Raw genomic sequence first — 23004 nt, 5'->3', positions numbered from 1 at the left:
ACCCCGACTCACGACTACGCTGTCTCTCTGCTGCCCTCTTGTGGCCGAGCAGGTGTTCTTCACCCGGAACGGGAAGGTGGTGGGCCGCAGGAAGGTGGCCTTACCCGCAGGGGGCTTCTACCCCACCATCGGCATGATGAGCATTGGGGAGAAAGTCCGAGTGGAGCTGCACCCTCTCAGTGGATGAAGGCGGGACTCCACTTTACCTCATCATGAACAAGCTGCTGCAAGTTTGTATGTTTTACACTAAAAGGACGCCAATTATGTTGTGCCATCATCACGTGCCATCCTTTTTGAAGCTGAGCAGAGGTCCGCCTGTTCATTTAGTTGGAATTGTGTACATTGTGCACATGAGTGCTGAAATACTGACATCTAGTGGCCAGAGTGCAGTAGTGCAGTCATTGTGGCGTTTAAATCTACTAATGATCCATCATTGGAAAATAAGAATTTTGAAGGCATAGTCAAGAATATAAAAACATATATTTTGAATTTGAGTCTTTATGGGGAAAATACACCGGGTGTTCTAGAACAAAAAAGGGAATCAATCATTTTAATAGGAATTAGTGACCAAAAAAACCAACAAAGCCATAAAAACATTTTCTGCTCTCAGGTATATTTAATATATTAGAGGTGACTTCTTCATTTAAGTCACTTTGCTCATTTTGTTTCTTGGCTTTGGTGCGGAATCAATAGTTAAAATATATTAATTTGTTTTTTGTTCTTATCCGATTTGAAGTTTCGGCAGCAATTCCTCACAGAAAGGCGGTGGTGGGTTCAAACGCCGCACTTTTGTCGTCTCCTACGGTTTGAAAACATGCTTGTCTAGCACTATGCTGGGATAGGCTCCAGCTACAAACTGCTGGTGCGCAGCTTTGTTTTTATTAGCTTTCTGCAAATTAGAAAAACATGCAATGAAGAATGAATGCAATATATGAGTATAAAGTGTAATCCAGTGTGGTGGACTGCTTGAATGTATGGATCATCATAGGAGTGCAAGCTTCTTTGTCTGGAAACAGCTTGTCATTTTTCCCCAGCAGCTCACCTTAGTTGTGCTTAAGCTGTACGGTGACCCCAATGACCAAAGTGCCTTCATGTTTACTGTAATGTGTTTATCACACTGCTGTATATAGAAGTGTCTATTCTGCACATTTTCAATTGATGTGTGACGGCTTTAAAGTCCTCCTCAGGCATCTTGTCTATTTTGTCTGCTGCTTACATGCCAAGATTAGTAGGACATATTTGTACACACAATAAAGGTACATGCATATTTTCTTGTGTAAACCGTTTTTTGTGGGGGGGGGTTTCTAGATGCCTCGAGTGTGTGTGTGTGTGTGCACTGCATACTGTGTTGGTGTTTCTTTATAGCACCATCTGCTGGATTAAATAAAAAATAGTCTACATTTGACCTGCAACTAAAATTGTTTTAATAGCTGCAGAAAGGAATATGAAAGGTGCAAAACTCTGGTCAATTAGCCAATGAACATTTACCTTATTTGGTCCTATAAGATCAAAATGATCTTGCATTTTTGAATGTTTCTTTTTTTTTTAGCTCCATTTAGACCAGTGGTTCTTAACCTTTTTGGAGGTACCGAACCCCACCAGTTTCATATGCGCATTCACCGAACCCTTCTTTAGTGAAAAATAAAATGTTTTTCTTTTTAAATTCAAGACAAAGTTATATGTTTTTGGTAACATTTTAGTGTGAGGAACATATTCTAAGTAAAAAAGACTTAATTTAGAGTTATTTGGACACTAGGGGAATATATCCTAAGTAATAAAGACTTTAGAGTTATGATAAGGCCATGTCAAATAAGGCATTAATAAGTACTTAATAATGACTATTTAAGAGCCAATATGTTACCAATTTGCATGTTAAGAAACTAATTAATAGTGAATAAGTTCCCCATACTATTATTATTATTAATTCTATTTTAATTATTTATTTTTTATCATGTTCTGTTTGTGTTGTGTTGTGTTTGCTCGGTACTCGTTTTATCTTTTAACCTGCTCATTGTACAGCACTTTGGCTACCCCTGTGGTAAATTTTAAATGTGCTCTATAAATAAAGTTGATTTGATTTGATTTGATACTAAAGTGTTACCATGTTTTTTTAACTGGTGCACAAAATGAACCGTGCATGAACATCACCTTGTTCAAACAACAAAACCAACACAGTGCATAAACTCACAACAAATTACACACCTGCAAATCAGTCTGACTTCTGCTGTTGCCGTATCCGTAAAACGCCGATAGGGAGAAGTTTTTATTCACACGATGAGTCGGGTGTGTTTTGACCTCCACCGAACCCCTGAGCCCGACTCACCGAACCCCTAGGGTTCGATCGAACCCAGGTTAAGAACCACTGATTTAGATTGATGATGGCGACGAAAACTGGCACACAAAGGTGTCACACCATTCCGACTTTTTCCTGTAACAGATGTCAGTCGGACAAAAGCGGTGCCTGACATTCACAGCAGCTTTTTCTTAAAACCATTAGGGATCCCCCAATTGTGAATGTTAAAAGTTACAAGGTCTTTTTAACGCTTAAATGTGTAAAAAACTTAAAAGTCTATCCATCGATGTAATTAAATTTTTTTAATTCAATGTTCTATGGCCTTTTTGTCCAAGAAAACCCATTGTAATTAACGGCAAAACCAGAAACTATACAGTATCTTCCCTCAATATTTGATGTCAAGTAATTGGAGTATTAAAATAGGTCAATAATTGCTAAAAACATTGATTTGAATCTGTCATCTTTTTTTTCCCCACAAACAGGCCCCACTCATGAAAGTGGTGTCATATATAATTGTTTTCACTTTAAACACTTAAAAATCCAGATTAAATTTCAGATCTACCTGTTTAGGTTTTACAATTGTATGTTTTATGACCTTTTTTTTGCATCAATGCTTCCGTATCGTTTGACCCATCACTAGTAGTTTCTATACAATCCATTTTCTCTCAGGCACTCATCCAAGGCGGACGCTTCCCCTTCCCCTCTGCCTGGTCTCCCCTGCCTGCTTCTCTGTCTTATCTACAGTCAATAAAATAAGTATTTGAACACCCTGCTATTTTGCAAGTTCTCCCACTTAGAAATCATGGAGGGGTCTAAAATGTTCATGGTAGGTGCATTTCCACTGTATGAGAGATAACCTAAAAAGAAAAATCCAGAAATCACAATCTGATTTTTTAACAATGTATTTGTGTGATAAAGCTGAAAATAAGTATTTGAACACCAACATTAATATTTGGTAGAGTAGTCTTTGTTTGCAATTACAGAGGTCAAACGTTTCCTGTAGTTCTTCACCAGGTTTGCACAGACTGTAGGAGGGCTTTCCGCCCCCTCCTCCACACAGATCTTCTCTAGATCAGTCAGGTTTCTGGGCTGTCGCTGAGTAACAGACTCAGCTCCCTCCAAAGATTTTCAATTGGATTTAGGTCTGGAGACTGGCAAGGCCACTCCAGAACCTTGATATGGTTCTTACGAAGCCACTTCTTGGTTTTCCTGGCTGTGTGCTTTGAGTCATTGTCATGTTGGAAGATCCAGCCACGACTCATCTTCAATGATCTGACTGAGGGAAGGAGGTTTTTGGCCAAAATCTCACAATACATGACTGCAGTCATCCTCTCCTTAATACAGTACAGTCATCCTGTCCCACGAGCAGAAAAACACCCCCAAAGCATGATGCTACCACCCCCATGCTTTACAGTAGGGGTGGTGTTCTTGGGATGGTACGTATCATTCTTCTTCCTCCAAACACACATAGTGGAATTATGACCAAAAAGGTCAATTTTGGTCTCATCTATCCACAAAACTTTCTCCCATGACTCCTCTGGATCATCCAAATGGTCATTGGCAAACTTAAGACGGGCCTTAACATGTGCTGGTGTAAGCAGGGGAACCTTCCGTGCCATGCATGATTTCAAAGCATGACGTCTTAGTGTATTACCAACAGTGACCATGGAAACAGTGGTCCCAGCTCTTTTCAGGTCATTGACCAAGTCCTGCTGTGTAGTCCTGGGCTGATTCCTCACCTTTCTTAGCATCATTGAGACTCCACGAGGTGATATCTTGCATGGGGCTCCACTCCCATTGAGACTGACTGTCATGTTTAGCTTCTTCCATTTTCTAATGATTGCTCCAACAGTGGACCTTTTTTCACCAAGCTGCTTGGCAATTTCTCCGTAGCCCTTTCCATCCTTGTGGAGTTGTACAATTTTGTCTCTGGTGTCTTTGGACAGCTCTTTGCTCTTAGCCATGCTGAATGTTTGGGTCTTACTGATTGTATGGGGTGGACAGGTGTCTTTATGCAGCTAACGACCTCACACAGGTGCGTCTGATTCGGGATAATACAGTGGAGTGGAGGACTTTTAAATGCGGACTAACAGGTCTTTGGGGGTCAGAATTCTAGCTCAGTGGTTCTCAAATGGGGGTACGCGTACCCCTGAGGGTACTTGAAGGTATGCCAAGGGGTACGTGAGATTTTTTTTAAATATTCTAAAAATAGCAACAATCAAAAATCCTTTATAAATATATTTATTGAATAATACTTCAACAAAATATGAATGTAAGTTCATAAACTGAACATCAAATCAGGTAGGCTATTCCATTCATTACCATAAACCCAGAGTTTCCCCCATGCCATGATGGTTTGACCCTCACTAAAATGTCTGTCAAAAAGAACTGTGAAAAGAAATGCAATATTCAGTGTTGACAGCTAGATTTTTTGTGGACATGTTCCATAAATATTGATGTTAAAAATTTATTTTTTTGTAAAGAAATGTTTAGAATTAAGTTCATGAATCCAGATGGATCTCTATTACAATCCCCAAAGAGTGCACTTCAAGTCGATGATTACTTCTATGTGTAGAAATCTTTATTTATAATTGAATCACTTGTTTATTTTTCAACAAGTTTTTAGTTATTTTTATATCTTTTTTTCCAAATAGTTCAAGAAAGACCACTACAAATGAGCAATATTTTGCACTGTTATACAATTTAATAAATCAGAAACGGATGACATAGTGCTGTATTTTACTTCTTTATCTCTTTTTTTCAACCAAAAATGCTTTGCTCTGATTAGGGGGTACTTGAATTAAAACAATGTTCACAGGGGGTACATCACGGAAAAAAGGTTGAGAACCACTGTTCTAGCTGATAGACAGGTGTTCAAATACTTATTTTCAACTGTATCACACAAATAAATTGTTAAAAAATCATAGTGATTTCTGGATTTTTCTTTTTAGGTTATCTTTCATACAGTGGACATGCACCTCCCGTGAACATTTCAGACCCCTCCATGATTTCTAAGTGGGAGAACTTGCAAAATAGCAGGGTGTTCAAATACTTATTTTCTTGACTGTATATGTGCTTAAGTTTTGGACTTGCTTTTTTCTCCTCTTCTCCCCCAGTTCAACATTTTTCCTACCTTTTTTTATGGGGTGTCGCCTCAATCTGTTCTTGGAGTGGTTCCTCATCATCATTTCTTTTTACTCCTTTCATGAAAATGCATTTATACAAGCCATATACAGTTGACATTGTTCAGTTTTTTTTTCTTTCTTATACATTTCCATGATCAGAAAGGAGCAGATGGAAGAATAATATTCTTATATTTTATCTGCCCCCTTTTTAACACAAATTATTTTAGATGACTTTATCTGTTCCCTCCACCAACATACTTTTTTAATTTTCGTTTAAGCATTTTCAAAATGACACGTCCGATCAAAATCAAAAATCAGTTTGATATAATTCCAGTTGTCTCTTTTTGTAACTCTCTTTAAATTCAAAGATATTCTTGCAACTTTTTAAGTCTTTGTCTAGAGCGGGGGTCGGCAACCCGCGGCTCTAGAGCCGCATGCGGCTCTTTAGCGCCGCCCTAGTGGCTCTCTGGAGCTTTTTCAAAAATGTATGAAAAATGAAAAAAGATGAGGGGGGGCGGGGGGGAGAAGATATTTTTTGTTTTAATATGGTTCCTGTGGGAGGACAACATGACACAAACCTCCCTAATTGTTACTGTTATTGTTTATATTAAACATGCTTCACTGATTCGAGTATTTGGCGAGCGCCATTTTGTCCTACTAATTTTGGCGGTCCTTGAACTCACAGTTTGTTTACATGTATAACTTTCTCCGACTTTCTAGGACGTGTTTTATGCCACTTCTTTTTCTGTCTCATTTTGTTTACCAAACTTTTAAGGTTGTGCATGAAAGGTGAGTTTTGTTGATGTTATTGACTTGTGTGGAGTGCTAATCAGACATATTTGGTCACTGCATGACTGCAAGCTAATCGATGCTAACATGCTATTTAGGCTAGCTATATGTACATATTGCATCATTATGCCTCATTTGTAGTCATTTAGTTTCCTTTAAGTCCTCTTAATTCAATTTATATCTCATGACACACTATCTGTATGTAATATGGCTTTTATTTTTTAGCGGCTCCAGATAGATTTGTTGTTGTATTTTTGGTTCACTATGGCTCTTTCAACATTTTGGGTTGCCAACCCCTGGTCTAGAGAATTCCATGCTTTCACACCAGCAACAGACAAGCACATTTGCTTCAAATTTGTTCGCACTCTTGGATGTTTAAAGTCATAGGGCCTTCTGTGGTTCTCACCTTCAGACATGAACACAAATAACTTTTGTAAGTCCTTCGGAAAAACTTTATTTCTAGCTTTGAACATCACTAATAGAGTATGCAATTCTACAATGTCTTTTAGTTTTAATAATCCTGACCTAATGAAGAATGGATTTGTATGGTCTCTATATGCTACTGTAAAAATGATACGAATTGCTCTTTTCTATGAAAGAAATAAAGGCATTATGTTGCTGTGATATGTATTTCCCCATATTTCAGCACAATAATTAAAATAAGGTAGAATAATTGAGCAATATAACATTCTCTTTGTATTATACGGGAAACTGTATTTAACCTTGTTCAAAATAAATACGCTTTTAAGATACCTTATTTTTCACATGCAATATATGAGCTTTCCATGTCAACTTTTCATCTAAAATGTAATTTATTTGTATGTTTTAAGGCGGGATGACTTGGAAAAAAAGATCCAGTGTGCTTCCAGTTCAAAGATGGCTCACCAGGTCACCTGACCTACTCTCGCTCGGCACACAGATATCAAAACTAATTATGTGAACATGCGTGATTCCCTGTTGAAAAAGATCACTCTGCACCATAAAGCTTGCAGGGTGGTGCTTGGTAGTTTTAAATGAACACAAACAACAAGGCATGTAATTGTCTTTTAGCAATTATACATTTTATTGTGCTTTGCCCACTTTAAAAAAAAAAAAAGAAAAAAAAAAAGGTACTACTGGACTGTGATTTAAAAACGATAAAAGAAAATATTCATCAGTGGCAACTTTTTACATACAAAAACATTTGGGGGGAATTTATACAAAAAAGCGAACATTAGAAAGTGAGGAGTTAATCAGGATTAGTGTGGCAGAACATTGGTATGTGAACAATAAGTTGGCAACATTTGTGTCCATTCACTTGTCATTGGGACTGTTAAAAGGGGAGCTTCACTTCTTTTGGAACATTCTTTAGCCCTACGTAGGACGAGCACATCTTTTTTTTTTCTTTTTTTTTTGAGTTGGCAAAAGTCCGCTAATGGAGTTAGTGGGAGTCGCTGTAAACCTCCATCAACATTTGATATACATGCTGTAAGTATATATGTAATACAACAGGCACATTCATAATATTTACGTCATTTCACAGACGAATCGCAACGTTCACTTTTCCCTTCGACAACAACTCGTGCGGACTTCATGATTGTCAACCGTCACTTTTAGACAAATGATACAGAACCTTCTATCTTTGGGCCTGAATATAAGGAGGATGAGCTACAAGTAATAAGCAGTGAAACACTAAGCATCATGTAGCATTGTTGCTAAGCGCTAAACAAGAAATACAAACAACATAATAAAACAACCACTTACTGTACAATGTCTGCTCTCACTGAGATGCCGAGTGATGGGATGTTAACATCAATTAAATCAAAATCCTCACAAAAGTTGTTTTGTGTATTTCTCGCCATCTCCGGCTCTAAATTGAATGTCGCAGTTGACCAACTTCTCGGTTTATGACCACGAACTATCCAGGTGAGATGCATGATTTATAATCGACAATTCACTTTCACCAGCTCAGTATGTCAAGACTGTGATCATGGCGTGGCTAATTGTCCGTGTTAGCGCTTACAATAACAAAATGTCTAATGGTTCATATGCAGGTCATGACGTGGAATGGGGGTCTTGTTGGATGATTCTGAACGTTTTTCTGGAGGGCTTTATGAGCACCATAGAATACTCCTACTAGCTGCATTGTTAGTCCACTTAGGAGAATGCAGAACAACACATGAGTGTGAATGACAGGCAATTAGGGCTGCAACAACTAATAGATTCAATCGATTTTAAAAATAGTTGGTGATTAATTTAGTCATCGATTCGTTGGATCTATACTATGCGCATGCGCAGAGGCAATTTTTTTAATTTATTTTTTTATAAACCTTTATTTATAAACTCCAACATGTACAAACAGCTGAGAAACAATAATCAAAATAAGTATGGTGCCAGTATGCAGTTTTTTCCCCCAATAAAATACTGGAAAGGATAGAAATGTAGTTTGTCTCTTTTATCCGATTATTAATCGAAGTAATAATCCACAGATTAATCGATTATCAAATGAATCGTTAGTTGCAGCCCTACAGGCAATGTTCCAAAAAAGTAGAGTTCCCCTTTAAGGCTTAACATTTTTGTACACCTGAGAAAAAGTCCCAATCTGAAGAATGTTTGCAGCGTAGGAATGTCATCAGTTCAACCAAAAATGTAATAATATTGCAACGTCACCACAAGATGCTGGTCTCATTCAGACTCCTCCTCGTCGTCGTCGTCGTAGTGACGGTTCCTTTTGATGAAGTCCTCCACAGTCAGCTCGTCGCCGTCGCTCTCCTGCTTGTCCTCATCCCAAAAGCCGACGTCCTGCGAGGCGCGGTTCTGTTTGGGCAGCGTGGGCGGCGAGGGGGAAGCAGAGACGTCCGGAGAGATGCTCTTCAGCGAGCCGTCTGCGGGCGGAATTTCTTCCTGCGCGTGTTGGCGTTCTTCCTGCGCGTGTTGGCGTTCTTCCTGCGCATGTTGGCGTTCTTCGTGCTGAGGCTCCGCCTCCTCCGGGCTGCTTTGAAAGGCGCTTGCTGCCTCCTCCGCGGCCTTGCCCTCCTCTTCTGCCTTCCTTTGCAGCTGCACTTTCTCTCTGGATCTTTCCTCCAGTGATGTTCTCCACTCCAGCAGGGCTTTGAGAGGGCGTCGCGGCTCCCTGTGACTCAGGTTGGCTTCTGGGCCGGACATGGCGACCATGGTGAAGGGTCGAATGCGCTCCTTTAGGGAGGAGCTCCTCCTCAGGCTCTTCAGCTCAGCACGCTCGGCGCTTTGCGACGATGCCGCCGCTGATGAAGATGATGGCGAATCGTCCTCTGGAGGCCACTTGGCTCTCCAAGTTCGCCCGGAAGCGACCCCCTCGGCGGACGGGCTGCGTATTCCCGTGCCAGAGTGAGCCTCGCCAGCTGGGGGCGGCCACGCGATCCTCAACCGGCGGGTCTCGGCCGGCTTTTCCGCAGCGCTGGAGAGTGTTTGCATCCTTGTCTCCATGTGGGCGGTGATGTCGGTGACTTTGACCTGCGCCGGCGCTTCTACGGAGGGCGTCCGCGGTCCGTCTGACAGACTCTCCACCGACGGCCTCCTCGCCGGCGCAGCTTGTTCTTTGGGCTTCGCCGCCGCCTCCTCCTCCTCGTCTTCGTCGCCGTCTTTGCGAGGCTTCCACAGCTCCTTGTGAGGCCGATGGCCGAATCCCTCGTCGTAGTTTCCCTTGGCTTTGAAGAGCTGGCTGAAGTGGGGCTTGCAGTACACGTTGCCGTGAAGGGAGGCAAAGTTGCCCAGGCTGAAAAGGAGAAGACCCTGCTCAAGTCAAATCCTCTTTGAAAAAGGGACTTTCAGACAAAACATGTGTTCCTACTTGCCAACCTTGAGACCTCCGAATTCTGGAGATGGGGGTGGGGGAGGTTTGGTTGTAGCGGGGGTGTATATTGCAACGTCCCGGAAGAGTTAGTGCTGCAGGGGATTCTGGGTATTTGTTCTGTTGTGTTTATGTTGTGTTACGGTGCGGATGCTCTCCCGAAATTTGTTTGTCATTCTTGTTTGGTGTGGGTTCACAGTGTGGCGCATATTTGTAACAGTGTTAAAGTTGTTTATACGGCCACCCCTCAGTGTGACCTGTGGCTGTTGACCAAGTATGCATGGCATTCACTTATGTGTGTGTGTAAAAGCCGCATATATTTTGTGTCTGGGCCGGCACGCTGTTTGTATGGAGAAAAAGCGGACGTGATGACATGCTGTAGAGGACGCTAAAGGCAGTGTCTTTAAAGGCCTACTGAAACCCACTACTACCAACCACGCAGTCTGATAGTTTATATATCAATGATGAAATCTTAACATTGCAACACATGCCAATACGGCCGGGTTAGCTTACTAAAGTGCAATTTTAAATTTTGCGCGAAATATCCTGCTAAAAAGTCTCGGTATGATGACGCCTGCACGTGACGTCACAGATTGTAGAGGACATTTTGGGACAGCATGGTGGCCAGCTATTAAGTCGTCTGTTTTCATCGCAAAATTCCACAGCATTCTGGACAATCTTTTGCAATTTGTTCAATGAACAATGGAGACAGCAAAGAAGAAAGCTATAGGTGGGAAGCGGTGTATTGCGGGCGGCTGCAGCAACACAAACACAGCCGGTGTTTCATTGTTTACATTCCCGAAAGATGACAGTCAAGCTTTACCATTGGCCTGTGGAGAACTGGGACAACAGAGACTCTTACCAGGAGGACTTTGAGTTGGATGCGCAGACGCGGTACCGTGAGTACGCATGCAGCTGCGGCTTCCAAACATTTGATCGCTTGCCCGTACGTGCGTGCCGCTATGTGCATGTCACGTACGTAACTTTGGGGAAATATATGTGCTGTATGAACTTTGGGGAGGTGAACGGTACTTTGGGCTGTGGGACTGAGTGTGTTGTGCAGGTGTTTCAGTTGTATTGGCGGGTTATATGGACGGGAGGGGGGAGGTGTTTGTTATGCGGGATTAATTTGTGGCATATTAAATATAAGCCTGGTTGTGTTGTGGCTGTCTTGTGTTTATTTACTGTTTTAGTCATTCCCAGCTGAATATCAGGTCCCACCCGCCTCTCACAGCATCTTCCCTATCTGAATCGCTCCCACTGCCCTCTAGTCCTTCAGTCTCACTTTCCTCATCCACGAATCTTTCATCCTCGCTCAAATTAATGGGGAAATCGTCGCTTTCTCGGTCCGAATCGCTCTCGCTGCTGGTGGCCATGATTGTAAACAATGTGCGGATGTGAGGAGCTCCACAACCTGTGACGTCACGCTACTCGTCTGCTACTTCCGGTACAGGCAAGGCTTTTTTATCAGCGACCAAAAGTTGCGAACTTTATCGTCGATGTTCTCTACTAAATCCTTTCAGCAAAAATATGGCAATATCGCGAAATGATCAAGTATGTCACATAGAATGGACCTGCTATCCCCGTTTAAATAAGAAAATCACATTTCAGTAGGCCTTTAAGGCACGCCCCCAATATTGATGTCCGGGTGGAAATCGGGAGAAATTCGGTTGTCCCGGGAGATTTTCGGGAGGGGCACTGAAATTCGGGAGTCTCCCGGGAAAATCGGGAGGGTTGGCAAGTACGCATCGGACACGTGCAGAGGTACGTGTAGACCACAGCTCATTAGCATTAAAGCTGCAAAGCAACGTGTGGTGCTTTTAAACAATCTTATTAAGTTCCAGCGCTAAGGCTACATTTTGTCCGATACATGTTGAATACACTATTGTGGAACCTCCCTGTGAAAATGAAGTGGATTTGGACTTTGAATGCAGTAATTTGCTGCTGTGTGTGGTAAGAACGAAAGGAGCAACCTGAGTTTTGTGCTGCAGTGAACACAGCGGAAGCAGCTTTTGTGGTAGACGTGCTGAAGGGCCGCCAGCCTCTCCAGAGGGTACACCGTCTTCTGACAAGCGACGCACGTCTCCTTGACCGGAGGGCAGAACTTCTAAACACACAAGATGGCGACGCACTCGGTCAACAAACACAGCTGCAAACGCAAGTGTGGGTTCAGACGTGATGGATGTGCTGCCGGACTCACCCTGGTTACTCTGGGGGCGTCATTGCTGCTGCTCCCTGAAACACACAACTTGTGTTACACTTTGTGGCTCCATGTGGTACATAATGTGTGCGATGACCAATAGGTAAGAACAGCTGGTATTGCATGATAAAGCCTCATTGTGTGAATGCTTTGCAGCATTCACACAATGAGGCTTTCTACACCAAAATTCATCTATTTATTCAACTTATTATTATTATTATTATTCTCCAGATTTTCCACATTTTTCACCCGATTCAAACCGTTCCAACTTCAAACTGTTCAACCTATTCGGGAATCGCGGGCTTTCCCTTGACAAATTCCAAAAATTCCCAGAATTTTCAGGTTTTCCGGGACATTTTTCCCCATTCAAAATGAATTGGGCATTTTTCAAACTTTCACCATTTCCACATTTTTCAACCTATTCCAACCATTCCACCTTCAACACATTTCACCATCTTGGAAATTCAAACTACTCTTTCTCTAAGTTTAAAAAAAATTCCAGGATTTTCCAGAATTCCTGGTTTTCCAAAGCCTTATTTCCGCCCTTTTTTCTGGTGACTACTCCTCCCACATTTTGCAACCCATTTCAACCGTTCAACCGTCACAGCATTCCTCTTAATTAGGACAAAAAACTAAGTTGTTTTTTTTACTGGAAAAATTCCCGAAATTCCAGGTATTCTGTAATACCATTTCTCAATTCAGCATGTTACTACTTCAACATTTCTCGACACATTTGAAAAATTCAAACACCAACCATTTCAACTCATTCAGACCATTCAAGTTTTTAAACATTTTCAAAAAAATTCCCGCTTTTCCAGAAATTTCGAAATTTTTTGGAATTGATTTAAATTCCTATTTAAATCAATGGTTCACAACAAAGTTCTCCCACAATTTTCATCTGATTCAAACCGTTCCAACTTCAAACTGTTCAGCCTATTCGGGAATCGCGGGCTTTCCCTTGACAAATTCCAAAATTCCCAGATTTCCCAGGACATTTTTCCCCATTCAAAATGAATTGGCCATTTTTCAAACTTTCACCATTTCCACATTTTTCAACCTATTCAAACCATTCCACCTTCAACACAATCCACCATCTTGGAAATTCAAACTACTCTTTCAAAATTAAAAACATTCCAGGATTTTCCAGAATTCCTGGTTTTCCAAAGCCTTATTTCCACCCTTTTTTCTGGCGACTACTTCTCCCACATTTTGCAACCCATTTCAACCGTTCAACCGTCACAGCATTCCTCTTATTAGGACAAAAAACAAAGTGTTTTTTTTACTGGAAAAATTCCCAAAATTCCAGGAATTCTGTAATACCATTTCTCAATTCAGCATGTTACTACTTCCACATTTCTCGACACATTTGAAAAATTCCAACACCAACCATTTCAACACATTCACACCATTCAAGTTTTTTACCATTTTCAAAAAAATTCCCGCTTTTCCAGAAATTTCCAAATTTTTTGGAATTGATTTAAATTCCCATTTAAATCAATGGTTCACAACAAAGTTCTCCCACAATTTTCATCTGATTCAAACCGTTCCAACTTCAAACTGTTCAGCCTATTCGGGAATCGCGGGCTTTCCCTTGAAAATTTCCAAAAATTACCAGATTTCCCAGAATTTTCAGGTTTTACGGGACATTTTTCCCATTCCAAATGAATTGGCCATTTTTCAAACTTTCACCATTTCCACATTTTTCAACCTATTCAGCTTCAACACATTCCACCAACTTTGAAATTCAAACTACTCTTTCTCTAAGTTTAAAAAAAATTCCAGGATTTTCCAGAATTCCTGGATTTCCAAAGCCTTATTTCCGTCTTTTTTTCTGGCGACTACTCCTCCCACATTTTTCAACCGTTTAACCGTCAAAACATTCCTCTTAATTAAGACAAAAAACTAAGTTGTTTTTTTAATGGTAGAAATTCCGTAAAACCATTTCTCAATTCAACATGTTACTACTTCAACATTTCTCGACACTTTTGAAAGATTCCAACACCAACCCTTTCAACTCATTCAGACCATTCAAGTTTTTTACCATTTTCAAAAAAATTCCCGCTTTTCCAGAAATTCCCAATTTTTTTGGAATTGATTTAAATGGGAATCTAAATCAATTCAAAAAAATTGGGAATTTCTGGAAAAAAGTTTTTTACCATTTTCAAAAAAATTCCCGCTTTTCCAAAAATTCCCAAATTCTTTGGAATTGATTTAAATGGGAATTTAAATCAATTGATTTAAATGGGAATTTAAATCAATTCCAAAAATTTGGGAATTTTTAGAAAAGCGGGAATTTTTTTGATAATGCTAAAAAACTTGAATGGTCTGAATGAGTTGAAAGGGTTGGTGTTGGAATCTTTCAAATGGTTCACAACATAGTTCTCCCACAATTTTCATCTGATTCAAACTGTTCCAACTTCAAAATATTCAGCTTGTTTAAATTGTGTGCTCTACTTCAACAATTCTAAAAAAATTCCAGGATTTCAGTTCAACTTCATTGCAGCATTCACACAGGAATTGCCTCATCTAGTTAATATTGTTGGGTGTCTGGAAATAATGAATTAGATTTACATTACTTCATGTGGGAAAAATTGAAGTTTTTGTACGATTCGGGGATTACTATTTCAAACAAAAGGTGTCACTTTATGACGTGTGTGAACTGAACTACATGACAAAGAAAAACATTAGGTAGCGTACAGCCAGCCAAGGACTCACCATTGCACTCAGGTAAACCTTTGACTTTCCGGATTGCAGGTATGGATATTTTGGAGGGAAGCACATCTGTGGAGACAGACTGGAGGACACACAGAAGCCAAGGAAGAAAAACAGAATGGCGTTACATTGTTGTCCAGTGGTTGATATTTGACAATGGAGGCAGAGATCAGTCAATACGCAGATAAAGAATCACAATAGTGCCTCCATTATAATGTAAGCATAACTTATCAATTTATAGGCCGCAGTTCTTTCTATGCCACATTGTAGAAATGATATAGAATCTATAGATTAAAAAAGCAACAGGGCAATAATGTAACAGGGGTAACTGGAAATGTTGATAATAACAATAACACAAACAATTGTCTTTAAACATAACATTTTCTCTAAGCCTTCTTGAATTGGCCACAAAATGGTAAATTTTGCAAATTCAACTTTAATTACTTGGTAACAGATTTGTGACAGATTAGTTAAAGTGCTCTATATAGGTCAGTAATCATTTACAATTGCAACATATACTGTAAAGCCCAAAATAGTTCATAGTTTGACTTCAGGTTGCTTTTATTCAAGTTTTTTCATGATTAGGCGTTTTCCAAAAGATTAAATACTGTACAGGCCAAAAGTTTGGACACACTTTCTCATTTCAATGCGGTTTTTTTTTATGACTATTTACTGCTCAGTGCCCTAGTGGTTAGAGTGTCCGCCCTGAGATCGGTAGGTCGTGAGTTCAAACCCCGGCCGAGTCATACCAAAGACTATAAAAATGGGACCCATTACCTCCCTGCTTGACACTCAGCATCAAGGGTTGGAATTGGGGATTAAATCACCAAAAATGATTCCTGGGCGCGGCCACCAATGCTGCTCACTGCTCCCCTCACCTCCCAGGGGGTGATCCAAGGTGATGGGTCAAATACAGAGAATAATTTCGCCACAGCTAGTGTGTGTGTGAGACAATCATGGGTACTTTAACTTTTTAACTTTAATTTACATTGTACATTGTCACTGAAGGCATCAGAACTATGACACCTGTGAAGTGAAAACCCTTTGAGGTGACTACCTCTTGAAGCTCATCGAGAGAATGCCAAGAGTGTGCAAAGCAGTAATCAGAGCAAAGGGTGGCTATTTTGAAGAAACTAGAATATAAAACATGTTTTCAGTTACTTCACCTTTTTTTGTTAAGTACTTAACTCCACATGTGTCCATTCATAGTTTGGATGCCTTCAGTGACAATCTACAATGTAAATAGTCATAAAAATAAAGAAATCGCATTGAATGAGAAGGTGTGTCCAAACTTTTGGCCTGTACTGTATATATTAAAAAAACATTAACACTAATGTCACAAATAAAATTAAAAAAATTGCTAAAATTAAAACATCCTGTGATTTTTTTTTTCGGCTTTCATTGACATTTGAAAAAAGGTTAGTTTGCCAGGGGTTATGAACAATTTTAAGCTTAACTGTACACTAGTACTTTATAAAAAAAGAAAGGCAAAAATATCATTTTAATTACAGTTTCTATATTCAGACATGCGTCTTCAACTCACAGTTTTAGAGTTGCTTTGTTTGGAAACAGCAGCAGTGTATTTGGCCAGCTTCTCCCTCAGCGATGACTTCTCCAGCAGGCGGTCACACACTGATGGACCACAATTAGGTGGATTCATTTTAGCCGCCAGCTCACATTAATGTTCAATAAATCTCACCAGAGGTTTGGTCCATATCTTCTGACGAGGCACTTTTTAGAAAGGGTCTGCCAGCCTGGATGGAGGAAACATTGATGGTAAATGTTCATACGAGGGTAGATGTTAATGCACCAATGATGGTCGATGTTTATACACCAATTAGGGTAAAAGTTATACAACAATGAGGGTAAATACAGCAATAATGGTAGATGTTTATAGAACAGCTTCCTCCCTTAACATCATTCAATCAGTGCATTTGTTTATGATCTTATCATTATCAACAGGCCCCTTCCACCAAATTATGCTGCCTTCCTGCCTTTCACCAGGACCATACAGTAAATGTCATGTTCCCATGGAGTTAAGGCGCTGATTAGAGTTTTAGCTAAAATGCTTTACGTAGATATGATCCAGTGAAAGCAATTTTGGAAAAAACGTGGAGTCTAGTCTGAGATAACGCAAGTCTGAAGGATGAAACAGCCTTAGGTCAGGAATGTTACTGGCCAAGGTAAGGACTTAAAAGGATTTTTTTTAAGCAGTGTGACAGCAAGTGTCAAAGAACGGATACGCTGAATGAAAGCCATCAAGGAAAATGCAATACTTCTGCTCATATTGTGCATGAAACAGCTCAAATTAGCAACCGGTGTTTAGGACTAATTTACGGGTTGTGCTGAAAATGCTTAAGGACAATTAGTTGTTTTTTTAGTGTCCATGTTTTTTAACCAATCATGCTAAAATTGTCAATGACAAATTACGCTATGATTCGGCCAAACACCCAAAAGTTAGCGGGTGTTTTGTAAAATGCATTGAGCCGTGTGAGAAATTTCAAGTCAAACTTGGCAGCGCCGTCATGTGGTATATTTGTTGGAAAAATAATAGCACAGGCAACACAGTTGAGCTGATTGTTGACATTTTCAAAAGTGTGCCACAGTTCAGGAGTAGAGGAGTTGGCTACATTGTGACTGTATGTGCGATCAAAGGGAGGTTGAATTTGTTGAGCTCTTATCACTTTATTGTAATAACAAGAAATAATTTTCACCCAAAACTGGGGCAGGGCAAGGATTTTTTTTTAGCTTAACTGCACTTCAATTTGTGACTGAACAAACTGCGAAACCGGTTTGCTGATTGACTAATTAGTAGTTTTCAAGCAATCACTTGCAGAGTTTTCTGTGCAAGTTATCTGCAAATATATGACTGTTCATAGTTATACAGTTGATCCCCACTACTTGTCTTACAAGACCACCAACGAATGGTAAAAAACACAAACAATGGACAAGACTATAAAAAGCTAGAAACAATTACTTTTTTAGGGAAAAATGTCTTAACTGTGACTAAAATGCATTTTATAATCAGTTTTATACATTAACAATTACAAGCAAACAGTGTACAGTATTGTACAGGGGTACCTCGGAATACAAGTGCCTCATTAAAGAGTTTTTCGGGATACAAGCTCTCTCTGGGATCATTTTTATGCTTTAAACAAAAATGTAGAGTTTTACTAGTATTAGCTGTTAGCTGAAATTGATAACTGTTTTTTTCAATCATTGGACGCTAGAAAAGTGAGTGTGAGGGACAGTGCTGAGAAGAACTTGATAAGCATTGACTTAAATAAATGATCAAAAACATGACCGAGCATAGCTCTGCTAGTCTGCCACATACTGAAGCAGAATGAGCAAGTAACGCCTGTCAAGGATGTTAAAACAGTATCTAAACGGGGAACATTTATCCATGAAAATATGGAAAAGCAGCTCAAATGAGATACCAAAAACTTTCTGGATATTCTCCAAGGTAAATACTGTATATTATTATTCCATTATTCCTGAAACAACTGTAGTTATTTGTATTACATTCTATTGTATTGTTTTTCATCCAATTCTTAGGGATGCACGGTAATATCAGAGGCCGATAATTATCAACAGATAATGGCAATTATGACGTCACATCTATAATTCCGATACCGAAAAAATTAACTGATAGAATGAGCCGGTAATTAAGGCTTATTTTTGTGTTTGTCTTTGGACTTTCCAATATAGTCGCACATTTGTGATGTCATAATACTGCACGCGTGGCCTGTTGTGTAGAGAAAAGCAACCACTGTCACTGGTGTAAGATTTTTTTGTAGGCTTTCTTTACCGTGTCAGAAAAAGCCGCCTTTGCCGCTAAGCCAAGACCTAGCATCGGCGACCGCAGCAAATGTAAAGCCAGAGAACTGATGAGAAAGCGTTTGATAAAAAGCAACAATTTAAGAAAATACCTTAGGGAAAAATCTAATTTGACAAAATGAGTTGTTTATGTTTAACATCATGGTTAATCTGGAGGCACAGACAACGGGACAAGCGGTAGCCAATGGATGGATGGACAACACTTAGTTAACTATGATTTCTTAGTGGAAGAAAATGCACTTTATATTTGAACTGTGCTTTCTTTGTTATACAATTGAATGTTGCCTTTCTATGAGGCAAGCACTTATTGCATTATTTTATTACTGTCAGGGAAAAATAGTTGTATTTGATTTCATTTTTGCCAATCAATTGTTTCGGTCTAACTTTAATGCATAATCTTATTGGCTGATGTATGTTGTGTTGGAGAGATCTGTATTTTTCCTTTAAAAAAATTATATTCAGAATGTTTGAGTTTCTTGTTGTCTATCAATAACATAATTGAAAAGTTGAAATATCAATAAATTCCATCTTCTTCTTGCTCTATGCAATGATTCTATTTGTTAGAATTATAGTAGGCAGGGTATTTGTGCTCACATTATTATTAATGAGGTCGAACAATACCAGTTGACTTTATCCTATTCCCTTAACTAGATGTGTGTATTTTTTGGTAGTGTGTCTACATTTTGAGCAAAAGCATGCACGATAATTTTTTCTCACCAAATATTGTGTAAATAGATACAAATATCAGTTATCTATCAGTTGTAAAGGTCTGGAAATTATCGGTATCGGTTCAAATTTCCATTATCGTGCATCCCTACAATTTCTATTATGGGTTGTACTTGTATAGCGCTTTTCTACCTTCAAGGTACTCAAAGCGCTTTGACACTACTTCCACATTTACCCATTCACACACACATTCACACACTGATGGAGGGAGCTGCCATGCAAGGCGCTAACCAGCACCCATCAGGAGCAAGGGTGAAGTGTCTTGCTCAGGACACAACGGACATGACGAGGTTGGTACTAGGTGGGGATTGAACCAGGGACCCTCGGGTCGCGCACGGCCATTCTTCCACTGCGCCACGCCGTCCCTTTATTAACTAATAATAAAATGTAACTAAAAGTTACATTTTCTTTTGAAAGGGATGTTATATCTTAACATTTTACTGTTTTGGGGGGACCAAGCACTGATCAAAAAGTTATTTTATTTTATTTGAATGGGCAACGCTGTTTCGTAATACAAGTTTTTCAAGGTAGAGCTACGTTGAGGAAACAATATGCTATATATATTAACTATATATCCCGAGGGACCACTTTGTATACAAAATGTGTTTACACGTGTCTTGTCAAAGCGTCTTACTGCTGCAAAATGTTGAGTACATTTACTTGTGAGATAGCACCCTCTGCCAGATAGCGCCATCAAACCATTTTCATACAGGTTACCATTAAAAAAACAAAAAACTAATTTTTACACTTTATAGCAGAAAAACTAAATTTGCGAATATGCAGGGATCAACTGTACTTTTGTTTGCTGATTTCACAAGTGTCATTAATTGAAGATGTATGCAGAGACATCACCAAACCAGATGGTCACCTTTTCTGGGGCGTCCGCTGTCCTCTCAAACCTCATCTTCAGATTGTTTAATAGCAAACTTGGTTTTTCACAGGGACCACGTGGACTAGCTGGAACTTGCTCTTCAAGCTCTTCTGGTGTCTTGAAGTCTGTCAGGTGATCTTTGTCCATCCCCCTCTCTTCTTCTTCTTGTTCTTTTTTTTCGGCTCTTTGTAGAGCAGCAGAGAGTGTAAAGGTCGTAGTGGTCGGACTTTGTGGCTCTTCCTGAGAAGGCTGGTGGTACACTAGGTTTTTTGGAGGAGGAGGAGGAGAAAGAGGTGGTGGTGGAGGAGGATGAGGGGGCTGCTCACTCCCAGGACCTGCCCGGACTGGGATGTGCGGTGCGCCGTGAGATAGTATAGGTGAGGAGATGAATGGAGCCTTGTCTTGGGAACCAATGTTCCCAGCTTGTTCCCAGCGTTTCTTCAAAGCACTCAAGTTATTTGAGCGAAGGGAGGAGGCACTTTCAAAGCCCTGCAAGACAACGCAGAAATGTTTTAAAAAGCCATTTTGCGAGAAAAATACATTATTTTTTTCCGCTATTCAACTGGCGTCCTGTGGGCCAAATCAGGCCTGGAATGACACGAGGCCCAAAAAAACTTGGAAGACTAACATTTTTGCAGCAGATTAAAAAAAAAAACACTCAAGCACTGTCGTATAGATTAGTGTTTACCAGAGGACCGCCAAAAAATATCTGTTTCTCAGCTGTGGTCTGTATGGGTCGCAGTGGTACTCAGTTGTAATACATTGATCCACCACTGGTGACAGTAATGGCAATATCAAACAGAAAAAGTCTGGAGCTTAAGTCATAGAGAAGTTTCTAAAGCGCAAAAATTATGACTCAAGTGGTGAAGCGGTATTTTCATTTGCACTTTTATGGACAGTTTATTTTTATTCTTATTAAATTTAGTTAGAATGTATTTATTTTTGCACTGTGTAATTGCATGTAAAATCATGTTCCTCTGTTTTTATGAGTACCTTCTTTTGCAATATATTTGATTAGATATTTTTGTAATCGGACTGACCTAAGCCTTAATAATCTTTGTGATTAACAAATAGTTTTATATCATTTGACAAAGTTTAGGCTGTAAACTGTAAGTAGGTTAGATATACCTTTTAAATACAATTAAAATCAAGAGTAAGATTACCAATTCAGTGTTAATATTTGAGTAGGCCTTGAACCCCTCTGCAGCAGAAAAGTTGGGCCTCAAGGTCAAAAAGGTTAAGAATCCCTGATATAGATGATCTTTGACTAGCATTTTTTTCAGAAAATCCCTAAAAACAGCAAATCCTTCTTATAGACTGGGCTATTTTATTAAAATTTAGTAACTCTGTAAAAATAAATATTCAAAAATAAAATATCCTGTGCATTGGACGCTGGTTCTTAAGAATATACAAAATAAGAATAACAGTGAAAAGAGAAGTCCGGCCCCTCGGTGGCCCCTAAAACAATTTAGTTACTGTATATAGCCCTGGTCTACATGGATGATCTTTGTACCAAAGTAAAGAGGAGATTTTGACTTTGATGAGACATATTTCACATACAATAGGTTTGCTACTGCATAAGAGTATAAACAAAGATGCTCATTTAGTGAGTTAGCAGTGCAGTACTCAAGGAATGATACTTGTGCCGTTGAAATGACTAAATATTAGCTTTAAAAAGTATCTTTCATTAGTCTTTTCCATCCATCCATCCATTTTCTACCACTTGTCCCGTTCTGGGTCGCGGGGGTGCTGGAGCCTATCTCAGCTGCATTCGGGCGGAAGGCGGGGTACACCTTGGACAAGTCGCCACCTCATCACAGGGCCAACACAGATACAGACCACATTCACACTCACATTCACACACTAGGGCCCATTTAGTGTTGCCAATCAACCTATCCCCAGGTGCATGTCTTTGGAGGTGGGAAGAAGCCGGAGTACCCGAAGGGAACCCAAGCAGTCACGGGGAGAACATGCAAACTCCACACAGAAGTGAATTATATTTATATAGCGCTTTTTCCTCAAGTGACTCAAAGCGCTTTACATAGTGAAACCCAATGTCTAAGTTACATTTAAACCAGTGTGGGTGGCACTGGGAGCTGGTGTCTTGCCCAAGGACACAACAGCATTGACTAGGATGGCAGAAGCGGGGATCGAACCTGCAACCCCGAAGTTGCTGGCACGGCCACTCTACCAACCGAGCTATACCGCTCGGGACTCAGGACCTTCGTATTGTGAGGCACATGCACTAACCCCTGTTCCACCGTGCTGCCCTCATTAGTCTTTTGTTATATGAAATTATTTTTGACCATATGCTGATCTCACACTGTTTGTGACTAATATTGATTAAGTGCTTGTGGTTTTGAAATTGGTACGCGATTAATTTAGCACGGTCTATGGCTACATTCACATTGCAGGTTGTGATGCCCAATTTGGATTTTCTGTTAAATCCGATCTTTTTATGTAGTCATTCACATTACAAAAAAAGAATTGTATATACTGTATAGTGCTTGTGCGCAACCGGAGTCAACATTTTCCCAACTGAATTATTACATGTATGAAGATAAGGAAGGAGAAGGGCAAAAATGTTGGCTCTTGCGGTTTGTGGCACATTTGCTACGATGTCTGTTTCGAGAAGCCTGTGAG

The 23004-nt window shown here is 39.8% G+C and overlaps 2 protein-coding genes across 8 annotated transcripts in view; one reads left to right on the top strand and one right to left on the bottom strand.

Moving 5' to 3' along the window:
* The window catches only part of LOC133570899 (SPRY domain-containing protein 3-like), a 61692-nt gene extending 60422 nt beyond the window's left edge, over positions 1 to 1270 (top strand). For both annotated transcript variants that reach the window (XM_061923714.1, XM_061923713.1), the window contains exon 11: positions 53 to 1270. In XM_061923714.1, the coding sequence (XP_061779698.1) occupies positions 53 to 187 (135 nt within the window). In that variant the 3' untranslated portion in view covers positions 188 to 1270. The remainder of the gene's footprint in view (positions 1 to 52) is intronic.
* Positions 1271 to 7252: 5982 nt separating this feature from the next.
* The window catches only part of LOC133570898 (LIM domain and actin-binding protein 1-like), a 30856-nt gene continuing 15104 nt past the window's right edge, over positions 7253 to 23004 (bottom strand). For all 6 annotated transcript variants that reach the window (XM_061923708.1, XM_061923709.1, XM_061923707.1 and 3 more), the window contains 7 exons: positions 20359 to 20850; positions 16627 to 16681; positions 16471 to 16559; positions 14931 to 15009; positions 12216 to 12250; positions 11989 to 12122; positions 7253 to 9940 (listed from right to left, as the gene is read on the bottom strand). In XM_061923708.1, the coding sequence (XP_061779692.1) occupies positions 8872 to 9940; positions 11989 to 12122; positions 12216 to 12250; positions 14931 to 15009; positions 16471 to 16559; positions 16627 to 16681; positions 20359 to 20850 (1953 nt within the window). In that variant the 3' untranslated portion in view covers positions 7253 to 8871. The remainder of the gene's footprint in view (positions 9941 to 11988; positions 12123 to 12215; positions 12251 to 14930; positions 15010 to 16470; positions 16560 to 16626; positions 16682 to 20358; positions 20851 to 23004) is intronic.

The sequence above is a fragment of the Nerophis lumbriciformis genome, linkage group LG28 (genome assembly GCF_033978685.3).
Source record: "Nerophis lumbriciformis linkage group LG28, RoL_Nlum_v2.1, whole genome shotgun sequence".
Taxonomy (NCBI): Eukaryota; Metazoa; Chordata; class Actinopteri; order Syngnathiformes; family Syngnathidae; genus Nerophis; species Nerophis lumbriciformis.
The sequence above is the reverse complement of the archived record's forward strand: the minus strand, read 5'-3'. Positions and strand labels throughout refer to the sequence as shown.